Source organism: Oncorhynchus masou, chromosome 12, assembly GCF_036934945.1.
Source record: "Oncorhynchus masou masou isolate Uvic2021 chromosome 12, UVic_Omas_1.1, whole genome shotgun sequence".
Lineage (NCBI taxonomy): Eukaryota > Metazoa > Chordata > Actinopteri > Salmoniformes > Salmonidae > Oncorhynchus > Oncorhynchus masou.
Genome location: NC_088223.1, coordinates 46,911,162 through 46,930,427, shown reverse-complemented (window position 1 = coordinate 46,930,427; position 19,266 = coordinate 46,911,162). Strand labels below are relative to the sequence as shown.

Sequence of the window (19,266 nt, the reverse complement as noted above, 5' to 3'; positions counted from 1 at the left end):
TGCTCCTTTGAATTCATGTTGTTGTGGCAGTTCTCTGTTGAGCACCATCACCCCAGAGAAATTGTCTATTTAAACCCATGTACAGCTGCTGGTGGAGGCAGATTGTGGGCCTCTCCCCCCTCTTATCTCTGTGTATGACACCCTGCCGTTAGGTGTGTGTGTGTGTGTGTGCCTGTGCGTGTGCGTGCGCGTGTGCGCGTGCGTGTGAGTGCATGCGTACTTGCTTGCGTGAGTGCGGGCAAGCGTGTGTACAGTATATGTGTGTGTGTGTGTGAGAGTAATATGACATTTGAAATCTCTTTATTCTTTTGGAACTTTTGTACGTGTAATGTTTACAGTTCATTTTTTATTGTTTATGATCTATTTTACCTGCTCTGGCAATGTAAACATGTGTTTCCCATGCCAATAAAGCCCTTACAGAAGCGACCTGACAGAAGCGCCATTATCTGGTAATGGTTGGCAGAGGATTTATTCAACTAATTACTAAACTCATCATGTCGTCAGGGGGAGAAAGATGTGCCAAACCAAAATCACCCCAAATAGATCAGCTTGACAGAGGAATTGTTCAACCATTCCTTAGCAGGGTGTGCTTGATCTGTATGGGTGAGTGGCAGTTCTGAGTGTGTGTGTTTGAGTGAATATTTTGAGTGCCTGTGTGTGTGTTCCCATCCCTCAACAGGTGTTATATTTATCTAGCTACAACCCATTGTATTTAGAATAAATAGGTTGTGACTCAGGTAGAACCTGATATAATAGTACATTGATGTCAGCTCTTTAGCCAGACAAAACAAATACTCAACATGAATTATAAATCATCATAAAAGCAAAGTCCCAGGTATGTCCTACAAAATATAAATCTCCATAAAACAGAACAAGTATTAGTTATGAAATAGCCCTAATTTGTTTCACTGTACCAAATGATTCTGTTGATATCCTAACAGGCTTGGTGTGGCTCCAGAGAGAAGCGCCTCCTCTGTTACAGGAGCAGAGCGGTCGGCTTGGAAACAGTGCCAACAGTAACATCACATAATGAAGCTGCCTCAGCGTTTTCTCTTCCTCTATAATTGGAAGTTATTAAATATCAAGATGAGGGCATCGATATCTGGCAGGGAACCCTGTGATATCTCAACTGCACCATCTACTACTACAGTATATATTCTGTACAGTGGTTCAGTACAGGCAATGATAGCAGGACAAACCCAGTTGGCTGTACTCGCTGTGTGGGGAACCCCCCATCTAGTTTTGTGTTTGCTTCTGCTTTGGCTACGTCACCTTTGGGTCATCCTTTGGCTATTTGTCAGCCAAGGGAATATACTTCCTTAGTAATATACTGTGGAGCGCTAAAGAGACAGTGTGCCCCCCCCCCGATAGCTTTATGCTGATGAAGTGTCAAAACACTCTTGGAGAGTGCCCGTCTTCCGAAGCTCTGTTGCCAGACTGTACTGCTGTCAAGTGTAATCCCTCTGCACTTTATATCTGCAGAGAAATAAACCTCTGTCCGATAACATTAAATATTCAACAATGTTTAGGGAGGGTTGTCTTTCTCATAGATAGAGACTGCCATAAGCCCCCTGCGGATTTGTTTTTATAAAGTCAGCAGTGAGAGGATTAGTGAAGCCCACTTTCAGCCACCCACTCATGTACTGTAACCTACTGTACTTTAGTGAGGTTCATGCTCAATTTCAGTGAGAGGATTACTATGACTATAAACGAGAAAACAACTTTTGTTTTTATTGCCCGGCCAGCTTAGATGATCCATATTAAGTCAAATCAGATCAGAGGCAATAATAGGCTAATGCTGAAGACGTGATAATATAACAGCATAATTCACATAATAACATCATTCCTATAATGCTATCAGTGAGAACTAAAATAACCCAGTCTTTAATATACTCCCATTGCCTCTGTAATATCACTTTAATACGTGACTGTATAATGGGATCCTGCATGTTCTGAGGTAGGTTGGGTGACCTTTGGCAGTCCTTCACAGGATGCCTGGCTCGTTATCAAAACCAGCCAGGGAGACTACTAGCCTGGTCCCAGATCTGTTTGTACTTTTGCCTACTTCATTGTCATTGGAATTATGACAATTTCATAATTACAAAATAACACATCAGTGCCGCGACACTCAACATTCTCACACAATGATATTTATTTACTTTTGTGCGAGGAAAGAAAAGGGTAGTGATAGCCTACTGAAGCTACATTGATTTAACCTTTGGCCTCTTTGTCTTCCACAGTTTTCATCTGCAGTTTCATGGTGGCAGCGCCCATCTTCGGTTACCTGGGCGACCGTTTCAACAGGAAGATCATCCTAAGCTGTGGCATCTTCTTCTGGTCCGCCGTCACCCTCTCCAGCTCCTTCATCACCAAAGAGGTATGATGCCACTTCCTCTACATACAGGAAGTCATGTATCCAAACCTCTTCAGTAAGAGAGGACCACTGCTCAAATTGTAGACCTAATTCAAGAACAGACAAAAGCATTACCCATGAGTTTGGTTCTACCATCATCACCCACGATGACCCCTATGAGGGAAGGTTTGATGTTTTGATGTGCAACACATCAGAAGTAAGTAGAAGAGAGAACTCCAGGGGCCGTTTCACTGAGTGTGCTAAATGTTTTGTTATAATCTCCAGCACATGAAGGTTAGTGACCGCACCACAGTTTGAAGTGCACTGACGTGTACTGTGCAGCCAAAACAAAGTTGTCTTGCTAATGTAGATTAGATGACATGCTCATTTAGTGTGACGCTGACTTCACAGCCTTTGTAGACATTCTATTATGGCTCTATCGCTCTCTCGCTCGCTCTCCCTTACTCTCTCTCTCCCACACTCTCTCTCTTTCTTTCTCTCTCTCTCACTCTGTCTCCCTCGCTTTGTCTCTGTGGGGCATCCTGTCTGCTTTCTCCTCTCTCTTTGCCTCTCCCCCCCTCTCTATCTCTCCACCCCCTCCCCTCTCTCTCTTTCACTCTCTCTCTCTCTCTCTCTCTCTCAGAAAATGGAAGTTAAAATTGGTATTAGGAAATCGGTTACAATTAAGCACCTGACTGAGAGAGAGAGAGAGAATGAGAGTCACTACAGTATTATATAGCAGACAGAGTTGAGTGCATCATGGAGCATCAGAGGATAAGGCCAGCAGGCCATGTGGTCTGATTCCGCTTTGGTTTGGCCTCATGCTATGTGTTGTGGGGGGTTAACCTCTAGCTGATTTGGGGAGGGGAAGAGGGGCTCCTTCCATCAGATATACAGGTCTTATTCAGCTGTGTGTGTGTGTGTGTGTGTGTGTGTGTGTGTGTGTGTGTGTGTGTGTGTGTGTGTGTGTGTGTGTGTGTGTGTGTGTGTGTGTGTGTGTGTGTGTGTGTGTGTGTGTGTGTGTGTGCATGCGTACTTGCTTGCGTGTGTGTGTTTGCATGTACATCTGTGGAGTGTATTAGTTTGCATTTGTGTACCTTTGTCTGTGTCCATGTGTATGAGTTCAGGTCAGGACTGTGAATGTATATCTAGGCCCTATGTGTGCTCCAGGGTTTTCAGATCCAGAAATCCATTGATATGGGTGTTAATTAGAGCGCTAGTTCAGCCCAGAGCTGTTAACAGTGAGGGGACTGACAGCTTAGGTATGTTTGTCCTAGGTTGATGGCCCCATGGGGCCACAGTCTGACTACACTAATCTCATGTGTAGCCCTGCTCCATGGAGCTGCGATGGCCGCCAGCTGCCCCTGGGGGAATACAGCCTGGCTCTCTCTGCTCTCTGCTGTCACTGCTAAGGCTGAGCTGACAGGAAAAGCCAGCCACCATCACCCATTGGCCCATCTCCCTCTGACACATCATGCCATAAAGGCCATCCCTGATGAGGTTATCAGGCGGGTTCTCCAGCGCGCGCACACACACACACACACACCCTTCATCTCCACACTTCCCCTCCCTCCCTCATCGTATTTATCTCCAGAGATGTCCCCTAATCTGTCAATCAAACTGAATCACAGTGGTCTGTTACGTAACAGCCTCCAGTGCAGCAACCACGAGATACAACATTAATACCACTCAAAACTGATGCTAATCATTAGCCATTTATAAACCCACTCTGGGCATTTTGGATGTATTTATTTTGGGGAAGCTTTTTAACCAAAATTACATTTTGAATGTATATAAGTGGAATTAGTCAGTTTGACTGTGTAGAGCTGACATAGTCTCAAAAGCCTAATTATTAGTCCACAGTCACAGAGCCGTGATAGTCTGCCGGACCTTTTTGACATATGTAGCTGATGTTGTTGATAGTAGCTTTCCCTGATTAATTGTGTGCCATAGAAAGCATAACTGTGAGGTGTTTCCCAATTATCATCCTCAAAGGATTACTTCGAGGATGACTTCAAATTAGACCGCATGTTAATGTTCCTCGTTAGTTAATTAATTAATTAACAAAGTCTTGTCACTAGAGGGATTCTCTCTTTCAAATCCAACCTAATCCCTTTACTGCCTCTGACAGGAAACCAAAAAGCCTAAATGTCTCAGGGTGCTGCGAGCGACAGCAATTATGCACATGTTTTAACATGCTGGTATTACAGAAATGCATCTTTATTTTTCATTTGGTCCCAGAGGAAGAGGATTTGTTATATTTTTTACATTTCATTCAGTTTTGATCTTATAAACCTAGACTGGGGGACAGAATGCATGGATAAGTGTTGATGTTTTTGTTCAAATGGCTGCCTCATTTGAACCAAGGAGCACTCATGGTCTAGCAACCACACACAAAAAACAATAAATGACATGCCCTTAAAGGGATACTTTGTCCACTTCCCCAGAGTCAGATGAACTCGTGGATACAATGTGTATGTCTCTGTGTTTAGTTTGAAGGAAGCTGCTTACCAGTGTAGACTTCCAGTACCTGCGCTAACACTAGTTTACATTGGCAAAAAAAAAAAGTCCAACTTCCTTCATACTGCATGCAGAGACATACAAATGGTTTCTACAAGTTCAGATGTTTCCCTTTTAGAAGAGGAGAAAATAGCTCTGCTGTACAGTGATTCATTTCATTACATTTCATTATTTCATTTCATACTGTAACAGTCCAACAGATAACAATGATGTAACCATAGTCATAATTCATTCAAAACAACACTGCATGTGGCTACTGTTACAGTCCAACGCATAAGAATGGGACTGTCATTTTAGTCATAGTTCATTCAAAATCAAACTAATAAGACACGGTGCAGGCCAGTAGGTGAGGAAACAATCATTTAGGGCAGCAGAGTAAACACATATTATTCACAACAGCACCAAGATTCATGAATAACACAACCATTACTTGGACGTGAGTGAGCGGATGCCTCCCCTGTGTCACAGCACATCAGTGTTTATACTGTTTATATCTTGTACTGGTGTATTTTGAAATACCGACAGTATGATTTTCAATACTGTTAAAAAGAAGGAAAAAATAATTTGTCATTTGGGGGGGTTGGGGGGGTTGGGGGCTCCCTCGCCTCACGGAGGCTGCGGGGGTGCATTCGACCCCACTGCTTATAACTAACTATAAGTTAAAGTATAACTATGAGATATCTAAGATGTGTTCTAAATTATATCCAGCTCAGGGCTCCAGCTATGCATTTGGTTTGCTAACTTGCTAGCTAACATGCTGACCACACCGCACCACATCATTGCACCCACACTGCTCGTGTGCGTAAACGAGCGTCTGTGTAGCCAGGTGCTAAAATAGAACTTGGTTCTATTTGTGAGGCTTGACGCGCTGCAAGTCCCGCCTCTCACATCTTCTCATTGGTTTTTAGGAGCATATACAGTTGAAGTCGGACGTTTACATACTCTTAGGTTGGAGTCATTAAAACTTGTTTTTCAACCACTCCACAAATGTTTTGTTAAAAACTATATTTTTGGCAAGTCGGTTAAGACATCTACATTGTGCATGACAGAAGTAATTTTTCCAACAATTGTTTACAGACAGATTATTTCACTTATAATTCACTGTATCACAATTCCAGTGGGTCTGAAGTTTACATACACTAAGTTGACTGTGCCTGATAGGCTAATTGACATAATTTGAGTTAATTAGAGGTGTACCTGTGGTTGTATTTCAAGGCCTACCTTCAAACTCAGTGCCTAATTGACATCATGGGAAAATCAAAAGAAATCAGCCAAGACCTCAGAAAAAAAATTGTAGACCTCTACAAGTCTGCTTCATCTTTGGGATCAATTTCCAAATGCCTGAAGGTACCACGTTTATCTGTACAAACAATAGTACACAAGTATAAACACCATGGGACCATGCAGCCGTCATACCGCTCAGGAAGGAGACACGTTCTGTCTCCTGGAGATGAACTTACTTTGGTGTGAAAAGTGCAAATGTATCCCAGAACAGCAGCAAAGGACCTTGTGAAGATGCTGGAGGAAATTACATTTAGTTTTGATACTTAAGTACATTTTAAACCAAATACTTTTAGAATTGTACTCAAGAAGAATTTTTCTGGGTATGATAATCTGGATACCATTCAACCCTAGCATATTTCATCGCTGACATGATGTTTTGTGTGTGTGTGTGTGTGTGTGTGCTTGACCCCGTGCTGTGGCTTGTCATCCACCTGGATCAGAGTGTGACAGCAGTATGAAACACCCCGCTATCCCTTGCTCACTGCCTTTTATTAATCCCTGCACAGAGCTGTCACTACAGAGGGCAACCCCCCGACGCACACACACACACACACATGCAGGAACATACACACACATGCACAAACACACACACGTGACACACACACTAATGCCTCCTCGGGACATCAGTTATAGATGCAGAGAGAGAGACATAGAGAGAGATTGAGAGAATCTTCTGTTACATTAGATAAGGGTCATAAAAACAGTAAGAACAAGATACAACTCAGCCACGTAGGATAACCCTGCGTATGCCAGTCTGTTCACATTCCCATCTTGTAGGCCTAATTCCCTCCAACCCACTGGGAATTACGTAACAGGACAAGAAGTCCTGTTGTTTTTTCTGGGAATGACAGTCAATGTTAAAACTGGGTAACACTTTACTGTAGGTGTCCTTATGCATGCATTCATTAAGCCATTATTACATCTATATACCACATAACATTTGTCATAAGCTGTCATAAGTAGTTTGAAATAGTTATGAGTCACTGCATGGGATGTTATTAAACCGTTTATAATGGGTGTTCAAAATGGCTGTTCATCCTATTGTCACATGCTCTAATGTCAACTGTTAATGACAATGGCTATTATTTTAGTCTACTTGGAGAATATCTTCTTCTTGAACTGCACTGTTGGTTAAGGGCTTGTAAGTAAGCATTTCACGGGAAAGTCAACACTTATTGTATTCGGCGCATGTGACAAATAAAATTTGATTTGATACTACACAGTCTCTATGACAACTTATGTCTTACATGCTGCATAGGAGTCTTACATACCAGGTGTTATAACGTGGTCTTATGTTATTTACCAACCTCTGTGTCACATAACATTGAATGGAATGATGGGCGTCATAACCATGTCATATGCCCTTATAGAGTGTGCACAGACACCTTAAGTAGAGTGACAATAATTGGATGAATTATAAAATGGTTATGAATGTGCTTATACTACAGGATTAGTTGAGAGTATCACAAAACTTTGCCATTCACAGTATCTCCAAGAATCACGAGCAAATGGCAGCACAGATGTACTTAGGATTTGTATTGATTTAAGGACACATAATATCAACAACTTGCTAAGAAAACACATACTTTTTTTAAACGAAACAGACAACAAAATCAGCATTGCTGGGGCACAACAAGATTTGTGACAACTGTGAAAAAGGGAAGATGTGCAGTAACAATGACAGCTATGTTATGAAATCAGGTAAAAGTAGCTAGTTGATGTTGCATTTGCAACATTTCATTGGCCCACTGATGGTTAGCTATCTAGCTAAGAATCTGCTTGCGCTAGCTAGCTAACTTCACTAGCAACAGGTAGAATAAAAAATGTACTCAGTACAATATATACTCAATATTGAGATAAAAACGGTCCAATCCGCTTTTATCTCAATATAAAATCATGTCTGGGTAATAATTATGTACCTTTTTAATATAAGGGTCAAAAAGAACAATTTCTCAAGCAAGAATTTTGCTAGGACTGTCTGGGAGTGGTCTGAGTGGGGATGTAAAAACTGAAAACTACAGTAGTTATTATTGGCAGGACAGAGATTTTGAACTCTCTTTCTTTTCTGGTATATTAACAAATGTACCCCCTGGTGATGTCACCAGGTAGACCAAAACTCCATTCCACCAAAATAGGGTTGAAATTTCACAGAGGGCTTTTCAAACAGCTCTTACACTAAAAGGGCATTATTACTAAAAGTATTATCCAACCTCGTAGTGTGGAAATATATATAAAACGCAGGAAAATCACGTTTGTGACTGCACTGGGCCTTAGTTCTGATCGATAAGTGCTTTTTGAGGTCAGTTCGATTTCAGTTCAATTATTTAAAAAAGAATCACGGTTTGCGATTTCGGTATTTTGAAATTGACATTGGTCAGTTAGTTGTTTTAAAAATAGGAAAATAACCAAAACGTCAGTTAATTGCTTACTACTGGGCCTATAACATCCTCTTTCACTTGCACTTTAAATGCAATTACCTTTTCATCTTAAAGCTGCAATATGTAACTTTTTTGGGCAACCTGACCAGATTCACATAGAAATATAAATAATAGATCTGTCGTCTCATTGAAAGCAAGGCTAAGAAGTGATATGGGAAACAGTGGGTTAACTGCCTTGCTCAGGGGCAGAACAACAGATTTTTAACTTATCTGCTCAGGGATTCGATCCAGCAAACTTTTGGTTACTGGCCCAACGCTCTTACCCGCCAGGCTACCTGCCGTCCCTGCTCTATGTATGTAACTTCTATGCTTCCCGTTCTTAAATTTTGTTTTTGCATCTTTTACGTTCGGTTTTGTACACCACATAACATGTGTACAAAACCAATATTTTTGGTTATGGAAAAGATTTTTCACAGCGGTTTGGATGGTAGAATGATTCCCTACACTATACTTGCTTGTTTTGTCACATAAACTGAAATTAGGCAAACTATTCGAATTTTAGCAACCAGGAAATGGCGGAGCGATTTGTGCATAGTCCATCTTTTGATACATGTTATTTAACTCAAACTAATGTTATTATTATCCATGTTATTTGCTTTAGCTAGCTAGGTTTTCCACATGATGAGCTGACATCTCTTCTCTTCTACCATCTTATATTAATCGGAACCCTTATTCCAATTTCATCGATATGATTCCCTGGCACAAGAATTCTCAATAACGTTTAATTTGATCTCCAAACTGTTAAAGACATTTCAGGTATATGATTTGCTGACGCAAATGGACAATTTTGCCAATCAAATGAAAAGTTATTGAGCCTTCTTGTGTCAGCGAATCATATCGCTGAAATCAGAAGAAGAAAGGTGGGACTTACCAATATAACAACACAGAAGCGAAAAGTTCACGTCACTGCAAACCAATAGCACATTGGATAATGTTATTTAGATTGAGTTAAACAATGTGATACAAAAGTAATTAAATATATGTGAAAGATAATGTATTGTGTGATATGCTGCAAAGTAAGCTTTATAATTCAGAATTACCCCTTTAGGAAGCAAACTAGCTAGCTAGCCATCGATGGGGGCACTGCTTGTGCTGTCATGCCACTATGGTGTGAATGGCTAGGAAACTACTCTCAAGTATACCGTCAAACAAAACACATTGTTTGGACTGTGTAGAGCGCGGCTCTCCAACCCAGTTCCTAGTTACCTAACTAACTAGCCAGCTAAGTAGATAACTACCTACCCATTTTTTTTGTATAATATAGATGCTGTCTTTGTTACTGTAGCATGCACATCTTTTTCACAGCTGTCACAAATCCTGTTGATTTAGTTTAGTTCAACCCATCCCCTGGTATAACTGTTTTATAACATCTGAAATTAATGTCACTTTACTTCAGGTGTCTGAGAGAGAGAGAGAGAGAGAGAGAGAGAGTTATTTTGAGTTTTTATAAAACCTTTATTTTTTACTCAAGTGTTAACATAAATAATGACACTGCCTTTTCAGAAATGAAACAACAAATGTAATTCCTAAACAAAAATAAATACATAACATATACATTCAACTCATTTCATCAGCAAAAAATAATTTCCCCTCCTCTACAAAACAAAGCGCTCCTTCGTAGGCCCACTTCTCCTCAAATAATAGGAGATCTTTTACAGCTGAAAAGAACTCAAAATCTACTTTTATTCTTGCTTTCACTAATCCTTTAAAAACACATCTTACATCCTGCCCATATCCCGTTTCTATCTTATGTTTCCTACTCAGAAAAATTGACATCTTAGCTTGTCCCAAAATAAAATGTAACATTTGACATTTTCTTTTCTGTTGTTTACTATATTGAAAACCCAAAATAAAAACAGTGTTATTGAAAAACTCCCCTACAGCTTTAAACAAAGATTCCAGCATTTCCAATAGAGGTTTTATCCTCTCACACTCCATAAAACAGTGACAAAATGGTTTCTCTTATATTACGAAAAGGACATCCATCTCTAACATCTGAGTTAATAACAGATACAAAAGCATTAACTGCAATGATGTCATGTAAAACCCTCCATTGCATATCACCAGTACCCTTTTGTAACGGTGGCTTGTACAGTGCTCTCCATGCTGGCTTTACCTTGTCATCAATGCCCAATTTTACCCTCCATGGAGTGTCTTTTCTATTTTTCAATTTATCTTTATTCAACACCTTGACACATCCCCTATACAAGTCCTTCCCATTCACTTCATCCAAATCCACCTCCTCCAACCCTCTCAAATCCAATTTCTTTCTGACTCTGGGATATTTGGTGTAAATCCCTAGTCTTGGAAATGACACGTCTGCATCTTGTACCTTCTTCTTGTGGCTACTAAGCATAACCCCATTCTTCTGCTGACAGAGCCTTCCTGCAGCTCCCCAGCATTTGTCCGACAATTCTTTCCGACCTCATCCCCAAATGTTTTGCCACCCGTCTTCCATCCATTAAGGCGGGCCCAGCCATGGCCATTAACTGTTTTAAGGTGATGATTTTCCCCTTCACCAGAATCTTGGAGAAATGTGGAACAGCTGCAGTTGTACAATCCAGTCTTGCCCCATACACCAGAGGTTCCTCCAACAGCCAATGCACTGACTCCGCTGAAGTTCGTCTGGACACCTTCATTATGCTCCACACTCTGAGAAGGCCTCTGTAAAACGGAGAAATCTGGCTACTATCAACCAGAAATAAAGCCTTCTTTAAACCTAATCCTCCAACCCGCTGTAATACAAGACCTGCCACCCCTCTCCACACCACATTTTCCAGTCCATAAAGCAACCTTTGAATAAACTGAAACCGGAAAGCAGCAGCCCTACTAGCAAGATGTACAAGACCTTGTCCCCCCTCCTCTTTTGACAAATACAAAACACTTTGTGGAACCCAGTGATATTTATCCCAAAAGAAATCCACAATAATTGCCTGTATCTTAGCCAGAAGGCCAGGTGGTGGTTCTAAAACTGACAACCGATGCCACAGTGCAGAGGCAATCACATTGTTAACTATAATAGTGCGCCCCCTATATGACATACGAGATAGTAACCAACGCCATCTCCACATTCTCCGTTCCACCATTTCAACCACCCGACTCCAATTTTTACCCATAGTCCCCTCATCTCCTAGGTACACTCCAAGATACTTAAAACCTCCCTTACACCATTCTAGCCCCCCTGTCAAAGCCATGATCCCTCCAGACCATTCTCCAATCTGTAAAGCACAACTCTTTTCCCAATTTACCTTTGCAAAGGATATTCCCCTAAAACGATCAACCATTAGACTCAAACTATCCACCTCCGCTTGATTTTTCACTAACACAACTACATCATCAGCATAGGCTGAGAGACGAATAGGAGGAATATCCTCTGAAAAGTACACCCCTGCAATGCGACTTCTAATGCTATTTAGTAGTGGCTCTATAGCAATGGCATATAACATTCCTGACAAAGAACATCCCTGCCTAATAACTCTACACACTTTAAAAGGAGCACTCAAACCACCGTTAACTTTCAATACACTTTCAATGTCACCATATATCACCTTTATCATGGCAATAAAACCAGAGCTGAACCCAAACGCCTCAAACGTGTGCCATAAATATTGATGTTCAACTCAGTCAAATGCCTTTTCCTGATCAATTGAAATTAGACCAGCATCCAAACCAATAGCCCTAGAGACGTCCAAAAAATCACGTATCAGAGAAATGTTATCCCCTATCTGCCTGCCAGGAACACAGTAGGACAGATCCGTATGTATGATTTGCCCCATCACCTCCCTCAGCCTGTTGGACAAAGCCTTTGACAATATCTTATAATCAGTGCACAATAAAGCCACCGGCCTCCAGGTCTTCGGGTCACCCTTTTTGGGCAGTAGGGTGAGGACAGCCCTTCTGCAGCTTATTGGTAGTAACCCTCCGGTTAAACTATCATTAACTACTTCTAACCAATCCTCTCCCAACATAACCCAAAAAGACTTAAAAAAGTCAACGGGAAGCCCATCAATGCCTGGTGCCCTTCCATTTTCCATGCCTTTTAATGCAGTGTATAAATCCTGCAAAGACAATGGTTGCTCAAGCTCAACCTGAGCTTCTGCAGCCACCTTTGGGAGCCCATCAAAGAACTGCTGTGTCACTGTTTTATCCTCTTTGTACTCACACTTGTAGAGCTCAGCATAGAACTCTACTGCCCTCTTTCTAATTTCACTAGGGCTAGTGAGCTCTTGTCCAACAGCTGATTTGAGACAATGAATAATTTTTCTTTGTCCATTCTTTTTCTCTAAACCAAACAAAGAAAAATTTGGATGAGGCATCCATTTCAGATATTCCCTGAAACCTACTTCTCACCAATGCCCCCTGTGCTCTGATACCCAGCAGGTCTGCCAATGCAGCTTTTCTCCTCTTGAGGGCCTGAGTATGGCCTCGATCTCCTGTGGTCTCAACCAACGTCATGAGTTCCACTATTTCAAACTCTAGGGCTTTCATTGATCTGGTGATAACCTTGGTGACATTCCTCGTGTATTGATTACAAAATTGTTGAATCTGGATTTTCCCTATATCCCACCACTGTTGAAGGGATATAAAACTGGCCTTTTGAGACCTCCACCTCTCCCAGAAAAAACTGAAACAGTTCCTGAAGTGAGCATCACTCAATAAAGTTATATTAAAATGCCAGTATGCGCTTTTGGGTTTTACATCGTTAATGAACACCACCTCTGTTATTAAACAATGATCAGAAAATCCCACTGGGGTTATCACACTTGATTTACAGACCTGAGATTGATGCTCAAAAACATAAAACCTATCTAACCTGGCCATAGAGATGATGTTCTCTCTCACATGCGCCCAGGTGTACTGCCTTGTTCCTCGATGTTGAGTCCGCCAAATATCACACAGTTCATGTGTTACAATGAGGTGTTTTAAAAAAGTCCTTGAGGCTATATGAGGTTCTTGGTGATTTCTATCTAAATCGCTAACTGTGCAGTTAAAATCCCCAGCAATAAATAAATCTTCTTTGTTACATTTCTCAATGGTATTTGATAATGTCTCTAAAAAACATACCCTCTCAACTGTCACCACTGGGGCATATACATTTATCAGACACATAGTGATGTTTTCATACCTTGCTCTAACTTTTAATAACCTCCCCTCAACTACCTCTTCAACCTCATATGACAAAGGCAAAGCCCCTTTTGAGAACAAGATAGCTACACCCCCACTTTTTGAGTTTTTATGACTACACACCACTGTCCCCCCCCACTCCTGTTGCCACATAACTTCATTTTCCAAATTACTATGCGTTTCTTGTAGAAAATGTGTCACTTCCCTTTCCCCTAATTAACTCATACACCATGGCTCTTTTTTTACCATCTCTTGCCCCATTTTCGTTTAAAGAAGAAATCTTAAAACTGCTCATGGATGAACAAAAATATACAGAGGAAGATACAGCCACCACATTTCTTTACAGAGTTGCAACTGAACAAACTGCAACTGAACTCTTTCATTTTCTTTAGAATTTACATCACTTATCACTCTCGTGAGCACTTTCTTGAGTCTAGCAATTTCAGGGCTTTTCAAACTTCCCCCTGTAATTCTTGACTTCAGAAACTTTGCTGATTCAATAAACAATTCATGTTCAGGGAAAAAATCAGTTACATTGTAATCCTGCATATATTTCTTCCCTTTTGTCAACTTCAGAAATTGACGTATCTTCTCGATCCCATACCTCCCTTCCACCCCATTTATCTCACTATATTGTTGTGACGCGTCAGATGACTCACTCTCGCTATCCTCCCCAGAAGAAAACTCCACCATCTCTACAACTTGTTCATCTTCAACTGATTTATCAATCCCTACCTTTCTCTTAAAATTAGACCCTTCACCACCCCTTAAATTCTTCCTTTTACTCCTTGGTATTTTGAAAACATCCGCTTCCTTTTCCGTTATTTCAATCTCCTCTTGACCTCCAATTTCATTTTCCAGCACCACCTCAGCGACGGCAGTCGCAATCTCACCTACTGTTTCCCCTCCCTCTTTGTTCTGATCTACAACAATTGCACCCGTCTCCACAATGCCTTCCTCTCCTACTTTTCCAACCACATCTGCCCACCTTCTCCCTTCCCCTGCACCCTTAGCATGTTCATCCCTTCGCGGTGGTGCGTCAGTTGCACCAGCACTAGAGCTACTACCAGGCTCAGCGTGCTCATTCTCGGGACAACTACGCACCAAATGCCCCTCTCTTCCACAGCCAAAGCATTTCATTGATTCAGTAGATGCATAGAAGACATAATCAAATCCATCAATGTTTAAAAACTGAACGCTAATTTCAGTTCATCTCCGTCCTTTTTTAACTTCTTGCGTCGCGCAATCCCGGATCCGGGATTCTATTTATAGCCTCAAGCTCATTAGCATAACGCAACGTTAACTATTCATGAAAATCGCAAATGAAATGAAATAAATATATTTGCTCTCAAGCTTAGACTTTTGTTAACAACACTGTCATCTCAGATTTTCAAAATATGCTTTTCAACCATAGCTAAACAAGCATTTGTGTAAGAGTATTGATAGCTAACATAAGCCTAGAATTCAGCCAGCAACATTTTCACAAAAACAAGAAAATCATTCAAATAAAATCATTTACCTTTGAAGAACTTCAGATGTTTTCAATGAGGAGACTCTCAGTTAGATAGCAAATGTTCAGTTTTTCAAAAAAATATTATTTGTGTAGGACAAATCGCTCCGTTTTGTTCACGTTTGGCTATGAAAAAACCTGTATCCAGTTATAGCCTCAAGCTCATTAGCATAACATAACGTTAACTATTTATGAAAATCGCAAATGAAATGAAATGAATGTGCTAGCTCTCAAGCTTAGCCTTTTCTTAACAACACTGTCATCTCAGATTTTCAAAATATGCTTTTGAACCATAGCAAATCAAGTGCCTTTGCGAAAGTATTCGGCCCCTTGAACTTTGCGAACTTTTGCCACATTTTAGGCTTCAAACATAATGATATAAAACTGTATTTTTTTGTGAAGAATCAACAACAAGTCGGACACAATCATGAAGTGGAACGACATTTATTGGATATTTCAAACTTTTTTAACAAATCAAAAACTGAAAAATTGGGCATGCAAAATTATTCAGCCCATTTACTTTCAGTGCAGCAAACTCTCTCCAGAAGTTCAGTGAGATTCTCTGAATGATCCAATGTTGACCTAAATGACTAATGATGATAAATACAATCCACCTGTGTGTAATCAAGTCTCTGTATAAATGCACCTGCACTGTGATAGTCTCAGAGGTCCGTTAAAAGCGCAGAGAGCATCATGAAGAACAAGGAACACACCAGGCAGGTCCGAGATACTGTTGTGAAGAAGTTTAAAGCCGGATTTGGATACAAAAAGATTTCCAAAGCTTTAAACATCCCAAGGAGCACTGTGCAAGCGATAATATTGAAATGGAAGGAGTATCAGACAACTGCAAATCTACCAAGACCTAGCCGTCCCTCTAAACTTTCAGCTCATACAAGGAGAAGACTGATCAGAGATGCAGCCAAGAGGCCCATGATCACTCTGGATGAACTGCAGAGATCCACAGCTGAGGTGGGAGACTCTGTCCATAGGACAACAATCGGTCGCATATTGCACAAATCTGGCCTTTATGGAAGAGTGGCAAGAAGAAAGCCATTTCTTTAAGATATCCATAAAAAGTGTCATTTAAAGTTTGCCACAAGCCACCTGGGAGACACACCAAACATGTGGAAGAAGGTGCTCTGGTCAGATGAAACCAAAATTGAACTTTTTGGCAACAATGCAAAACGTTATGTTTGGCGGAAAAGCAACACACCATCCCCACTGTCAAACATGGTGGTGGCAGCATCATGGTTTGGGCCTGCTTTTCTTCAGCAGGGACAGGGAAGATGGTTAAAATTGATGGGAAGATGGATGGAGCCAAATACAGGACCATTCTGGAAGAAAACCTGATGCAAAAGACCTGAGACTGGGACGGAAATTTGTCTTCCAACAAGACAATGATCCAAAACATAAAGCAAAATCTACAATGGAATGGTTCAAAAATAAACATATTCAGGTGTTAGAATGGCCAAGTCAAAGTCCAGACCTGAATCCAATCGAGAATCTGTGGAAAGAACTGAAAACTGCTGTTCACAAATGCTCTCCATCCAACCTCACTGAGCTCGAACTGTTTTGCAAGGAGGAATGGGAAAAAATTTCAGTCTCTCGATGTGCAAAACTGATAGAGACATACCCCAAGCGACTTACAGCTGTAATCGCAGCAAAAGGTGGCGCTACAAAGTATTAATTTAAGGGGACTGAATAATTTTGCACGCCCAATTTTTCAGTTTTTGATTTGTTAAAAAAGTTTGAAATATCCAATAAATGTCGTTCCACTTCATGATTGTGTCCCACTTGTTGTTGATTCTTCACAAAAAAAATACAGTTTTATATCTTTATGTTTGAAGCCTGAAATGTGGCAAAAGGTCGCAAAGTTTAAGGGGGCCGAATACTTTCGCAAGGCACTGTATATACATACCAAAACCCAATAGAGTGAAAAGAAATTCCATTCGCTCTCACAATCACTCCTGCTTGACGACTCACTCCCAGCATGCACGCCGACGAGAGAGAGAGAGAGAGAGAGAGAGAGAGAGAGAGAGAGAGAGAGAGAGAGAGAGAGAGAGAGAGAGAGAGAGAGAGAGAGAGAGAGAGAGAGAGAGAGAGAGAGAGAGAGAGAGAGAGAGAGAGAGAGAGAGAGAGAGAGAGAGAGAGAGAGAGAGAGAGAGAGAGAGAGAGAGAGAGAGAGAGAGAGAGAGAGAGAGAGAGAGAGAGAGAGAGAGGCTAATGGAATGTGGGTGTATAATGTAGGGCACAATGCTATAGTCCTCCACCCCTTCCCTCCTTTTACCCCCTCGCGCTTGCTGACATTTCTAGTATTTTTGGGGTTGGCAGTCTGTTTGTTTTCCTATGTTGGTTTTTGTGTTCAGCCTAGTATGGTTCTCAATCTGCCGTTACACCTTTGCTGTGTACTGTACTTAGATGCATTATTTGACAGAAACAACAGCATTACCTTTCTGATAATAGCTTTATTTTCTTGATATTTATATATTGAGTTGTGGTTCTTGTTGCTAGGCAGATTCCAGTGTTGGGGCAGAAAAGCCTCCAGTCAGTCAGTGTAAAGATATTGCAGTCGGTGACATTTCACAGGTGCTGGTCTTGACATCATTGACAGGATGTGCGAGCAAATTTGACTGGCTGAATACAGGACACAATAACAAGAGAGACAGACAGGGTAGACTAGCTGTGCCAAGTGGACTGATGCTTTCACAGCATATCTCTGTGTCAGAATACTGACAGGTACCGGAGGGCTCTGCAGAAAGTGGAACCAAATTTGACATTTCTGATAAAACACGTTCTCTCCCCAATCCATTGTCACCCCAACCCATTTTTCTCTCACTCTCTTTTTCTCTCCCTGCATTTCTCTCTCCCTTCATTTATTTCTCTTTCCATTTCTATCCATAATTGTCTCTTTATCCACCTTTCTCTCTCTCTCTCCTTCTACACCCATCCCCCTCTCCCTCCTCTCTCTTTCCCCCTCTCCTCTTCTCTCTCTTTCTCCAATCCTTCTCTCCACGCTGCATCAGACACTCATGTCATCATCTGGGATCCCCTCTGAGCATATTCTCCCATCACCAGTGTTATAATAACCATACTATACCCATACATCCCCTCTTACTGGACCCACTATGTGTAGCTCGGGAGGATAAAGCAAGGATAAAATGTGTGAGTGAAAAATAAAGAGAGAGAGAGAGCGAGTGAGACATAGAGGAGGATAAAAACAGAAAGAGAGTCATAGGAATTATATGAAAGTCTCTCAGGGGAGATAGTCTGTGTTGGACGACTCTTATTTCTATCATGGAGCGTCACTAAAGGATGTGACTACAGGAACATTTATAACAACTTGTCAGATGGCTATTTATATCAACGTTTTAATCCAGGTGGTTTAGAGGGAAAGGGAGGGTGTCATTCTGTCTTCCTGTCTCTGCCTACTATAAAACAGCTAACCGAGGGCAAAGGTTAGCTCCCACATTTTAGTGACCCTGAAAAATAGCACAGGTGTCTTTCTAATTTAATATAATTTTGGCACAGTGTCGGTACCTTTTTAAGGAACTCAGGGTTGTTCCAGCGCCTCTAAAGCCCATATCACCACCCTCTATATCTTGTTGATGTTCTCTTTGTTTGGTAAGCGTGATTTTAACAGTAACACGGACAGATTTATGAACATGCTACACTGCTGAGTAAGCATTCTGGGGGAAAAGGGAAGTGTAGACGAGAGGAACAAATCTATTCGACGACAACATGGAGGAAGCTGTGTTCTTCTGTGATGTGGCTCGGAGTAAATCTGAGTGGTTTTCTTCTGTGACTAAAATGTTTTATTTTCCTTTTAAAAATGAGTAGCATAACATGACACAGCACATAACAACATAAACATTTTTAATTAAAAGAAAGATATGTTGTATTGTCAGAAACAGTACACTTGATAGGTACAGTGAAAGGTGTTTCACAGGGTCAGCCATACTATTAGCGTAACCTCGAGTAAATTATGGTTAAGGCACATTGAAGCCCAAAACGTCATGTTATCTCCAGGTCCATGTTCC

The 19,266-nt window shown here is 41.1% G+C and overlaps 1 protein-coding gene across 2 annotated transcripts in view; it reads left to right on the top strand.

Moving 5' to 3' along the window:
• spns2 (SPNS lysolipid transporter 2, sphingosine-1-phosphate) overlaps positions 1-19,266 on the top strand; it is a 147,428-nt gene that overhangs the window by 73,971 nt on the left and 54,191 nt on the right. For both annotated transcript variants that reach the window (XM_064980791.1, XM_064980792.1), the window contains exon 3: positions 2,241-2,377. In XM_064980791.1, coding sequence (XP_064836863.1) covers positions 2,241-2,377 — 137 coding nt within the window. The remainder of the gene's footprint in view (positions 1-2,240; positions 2,378-19,266) is intronic.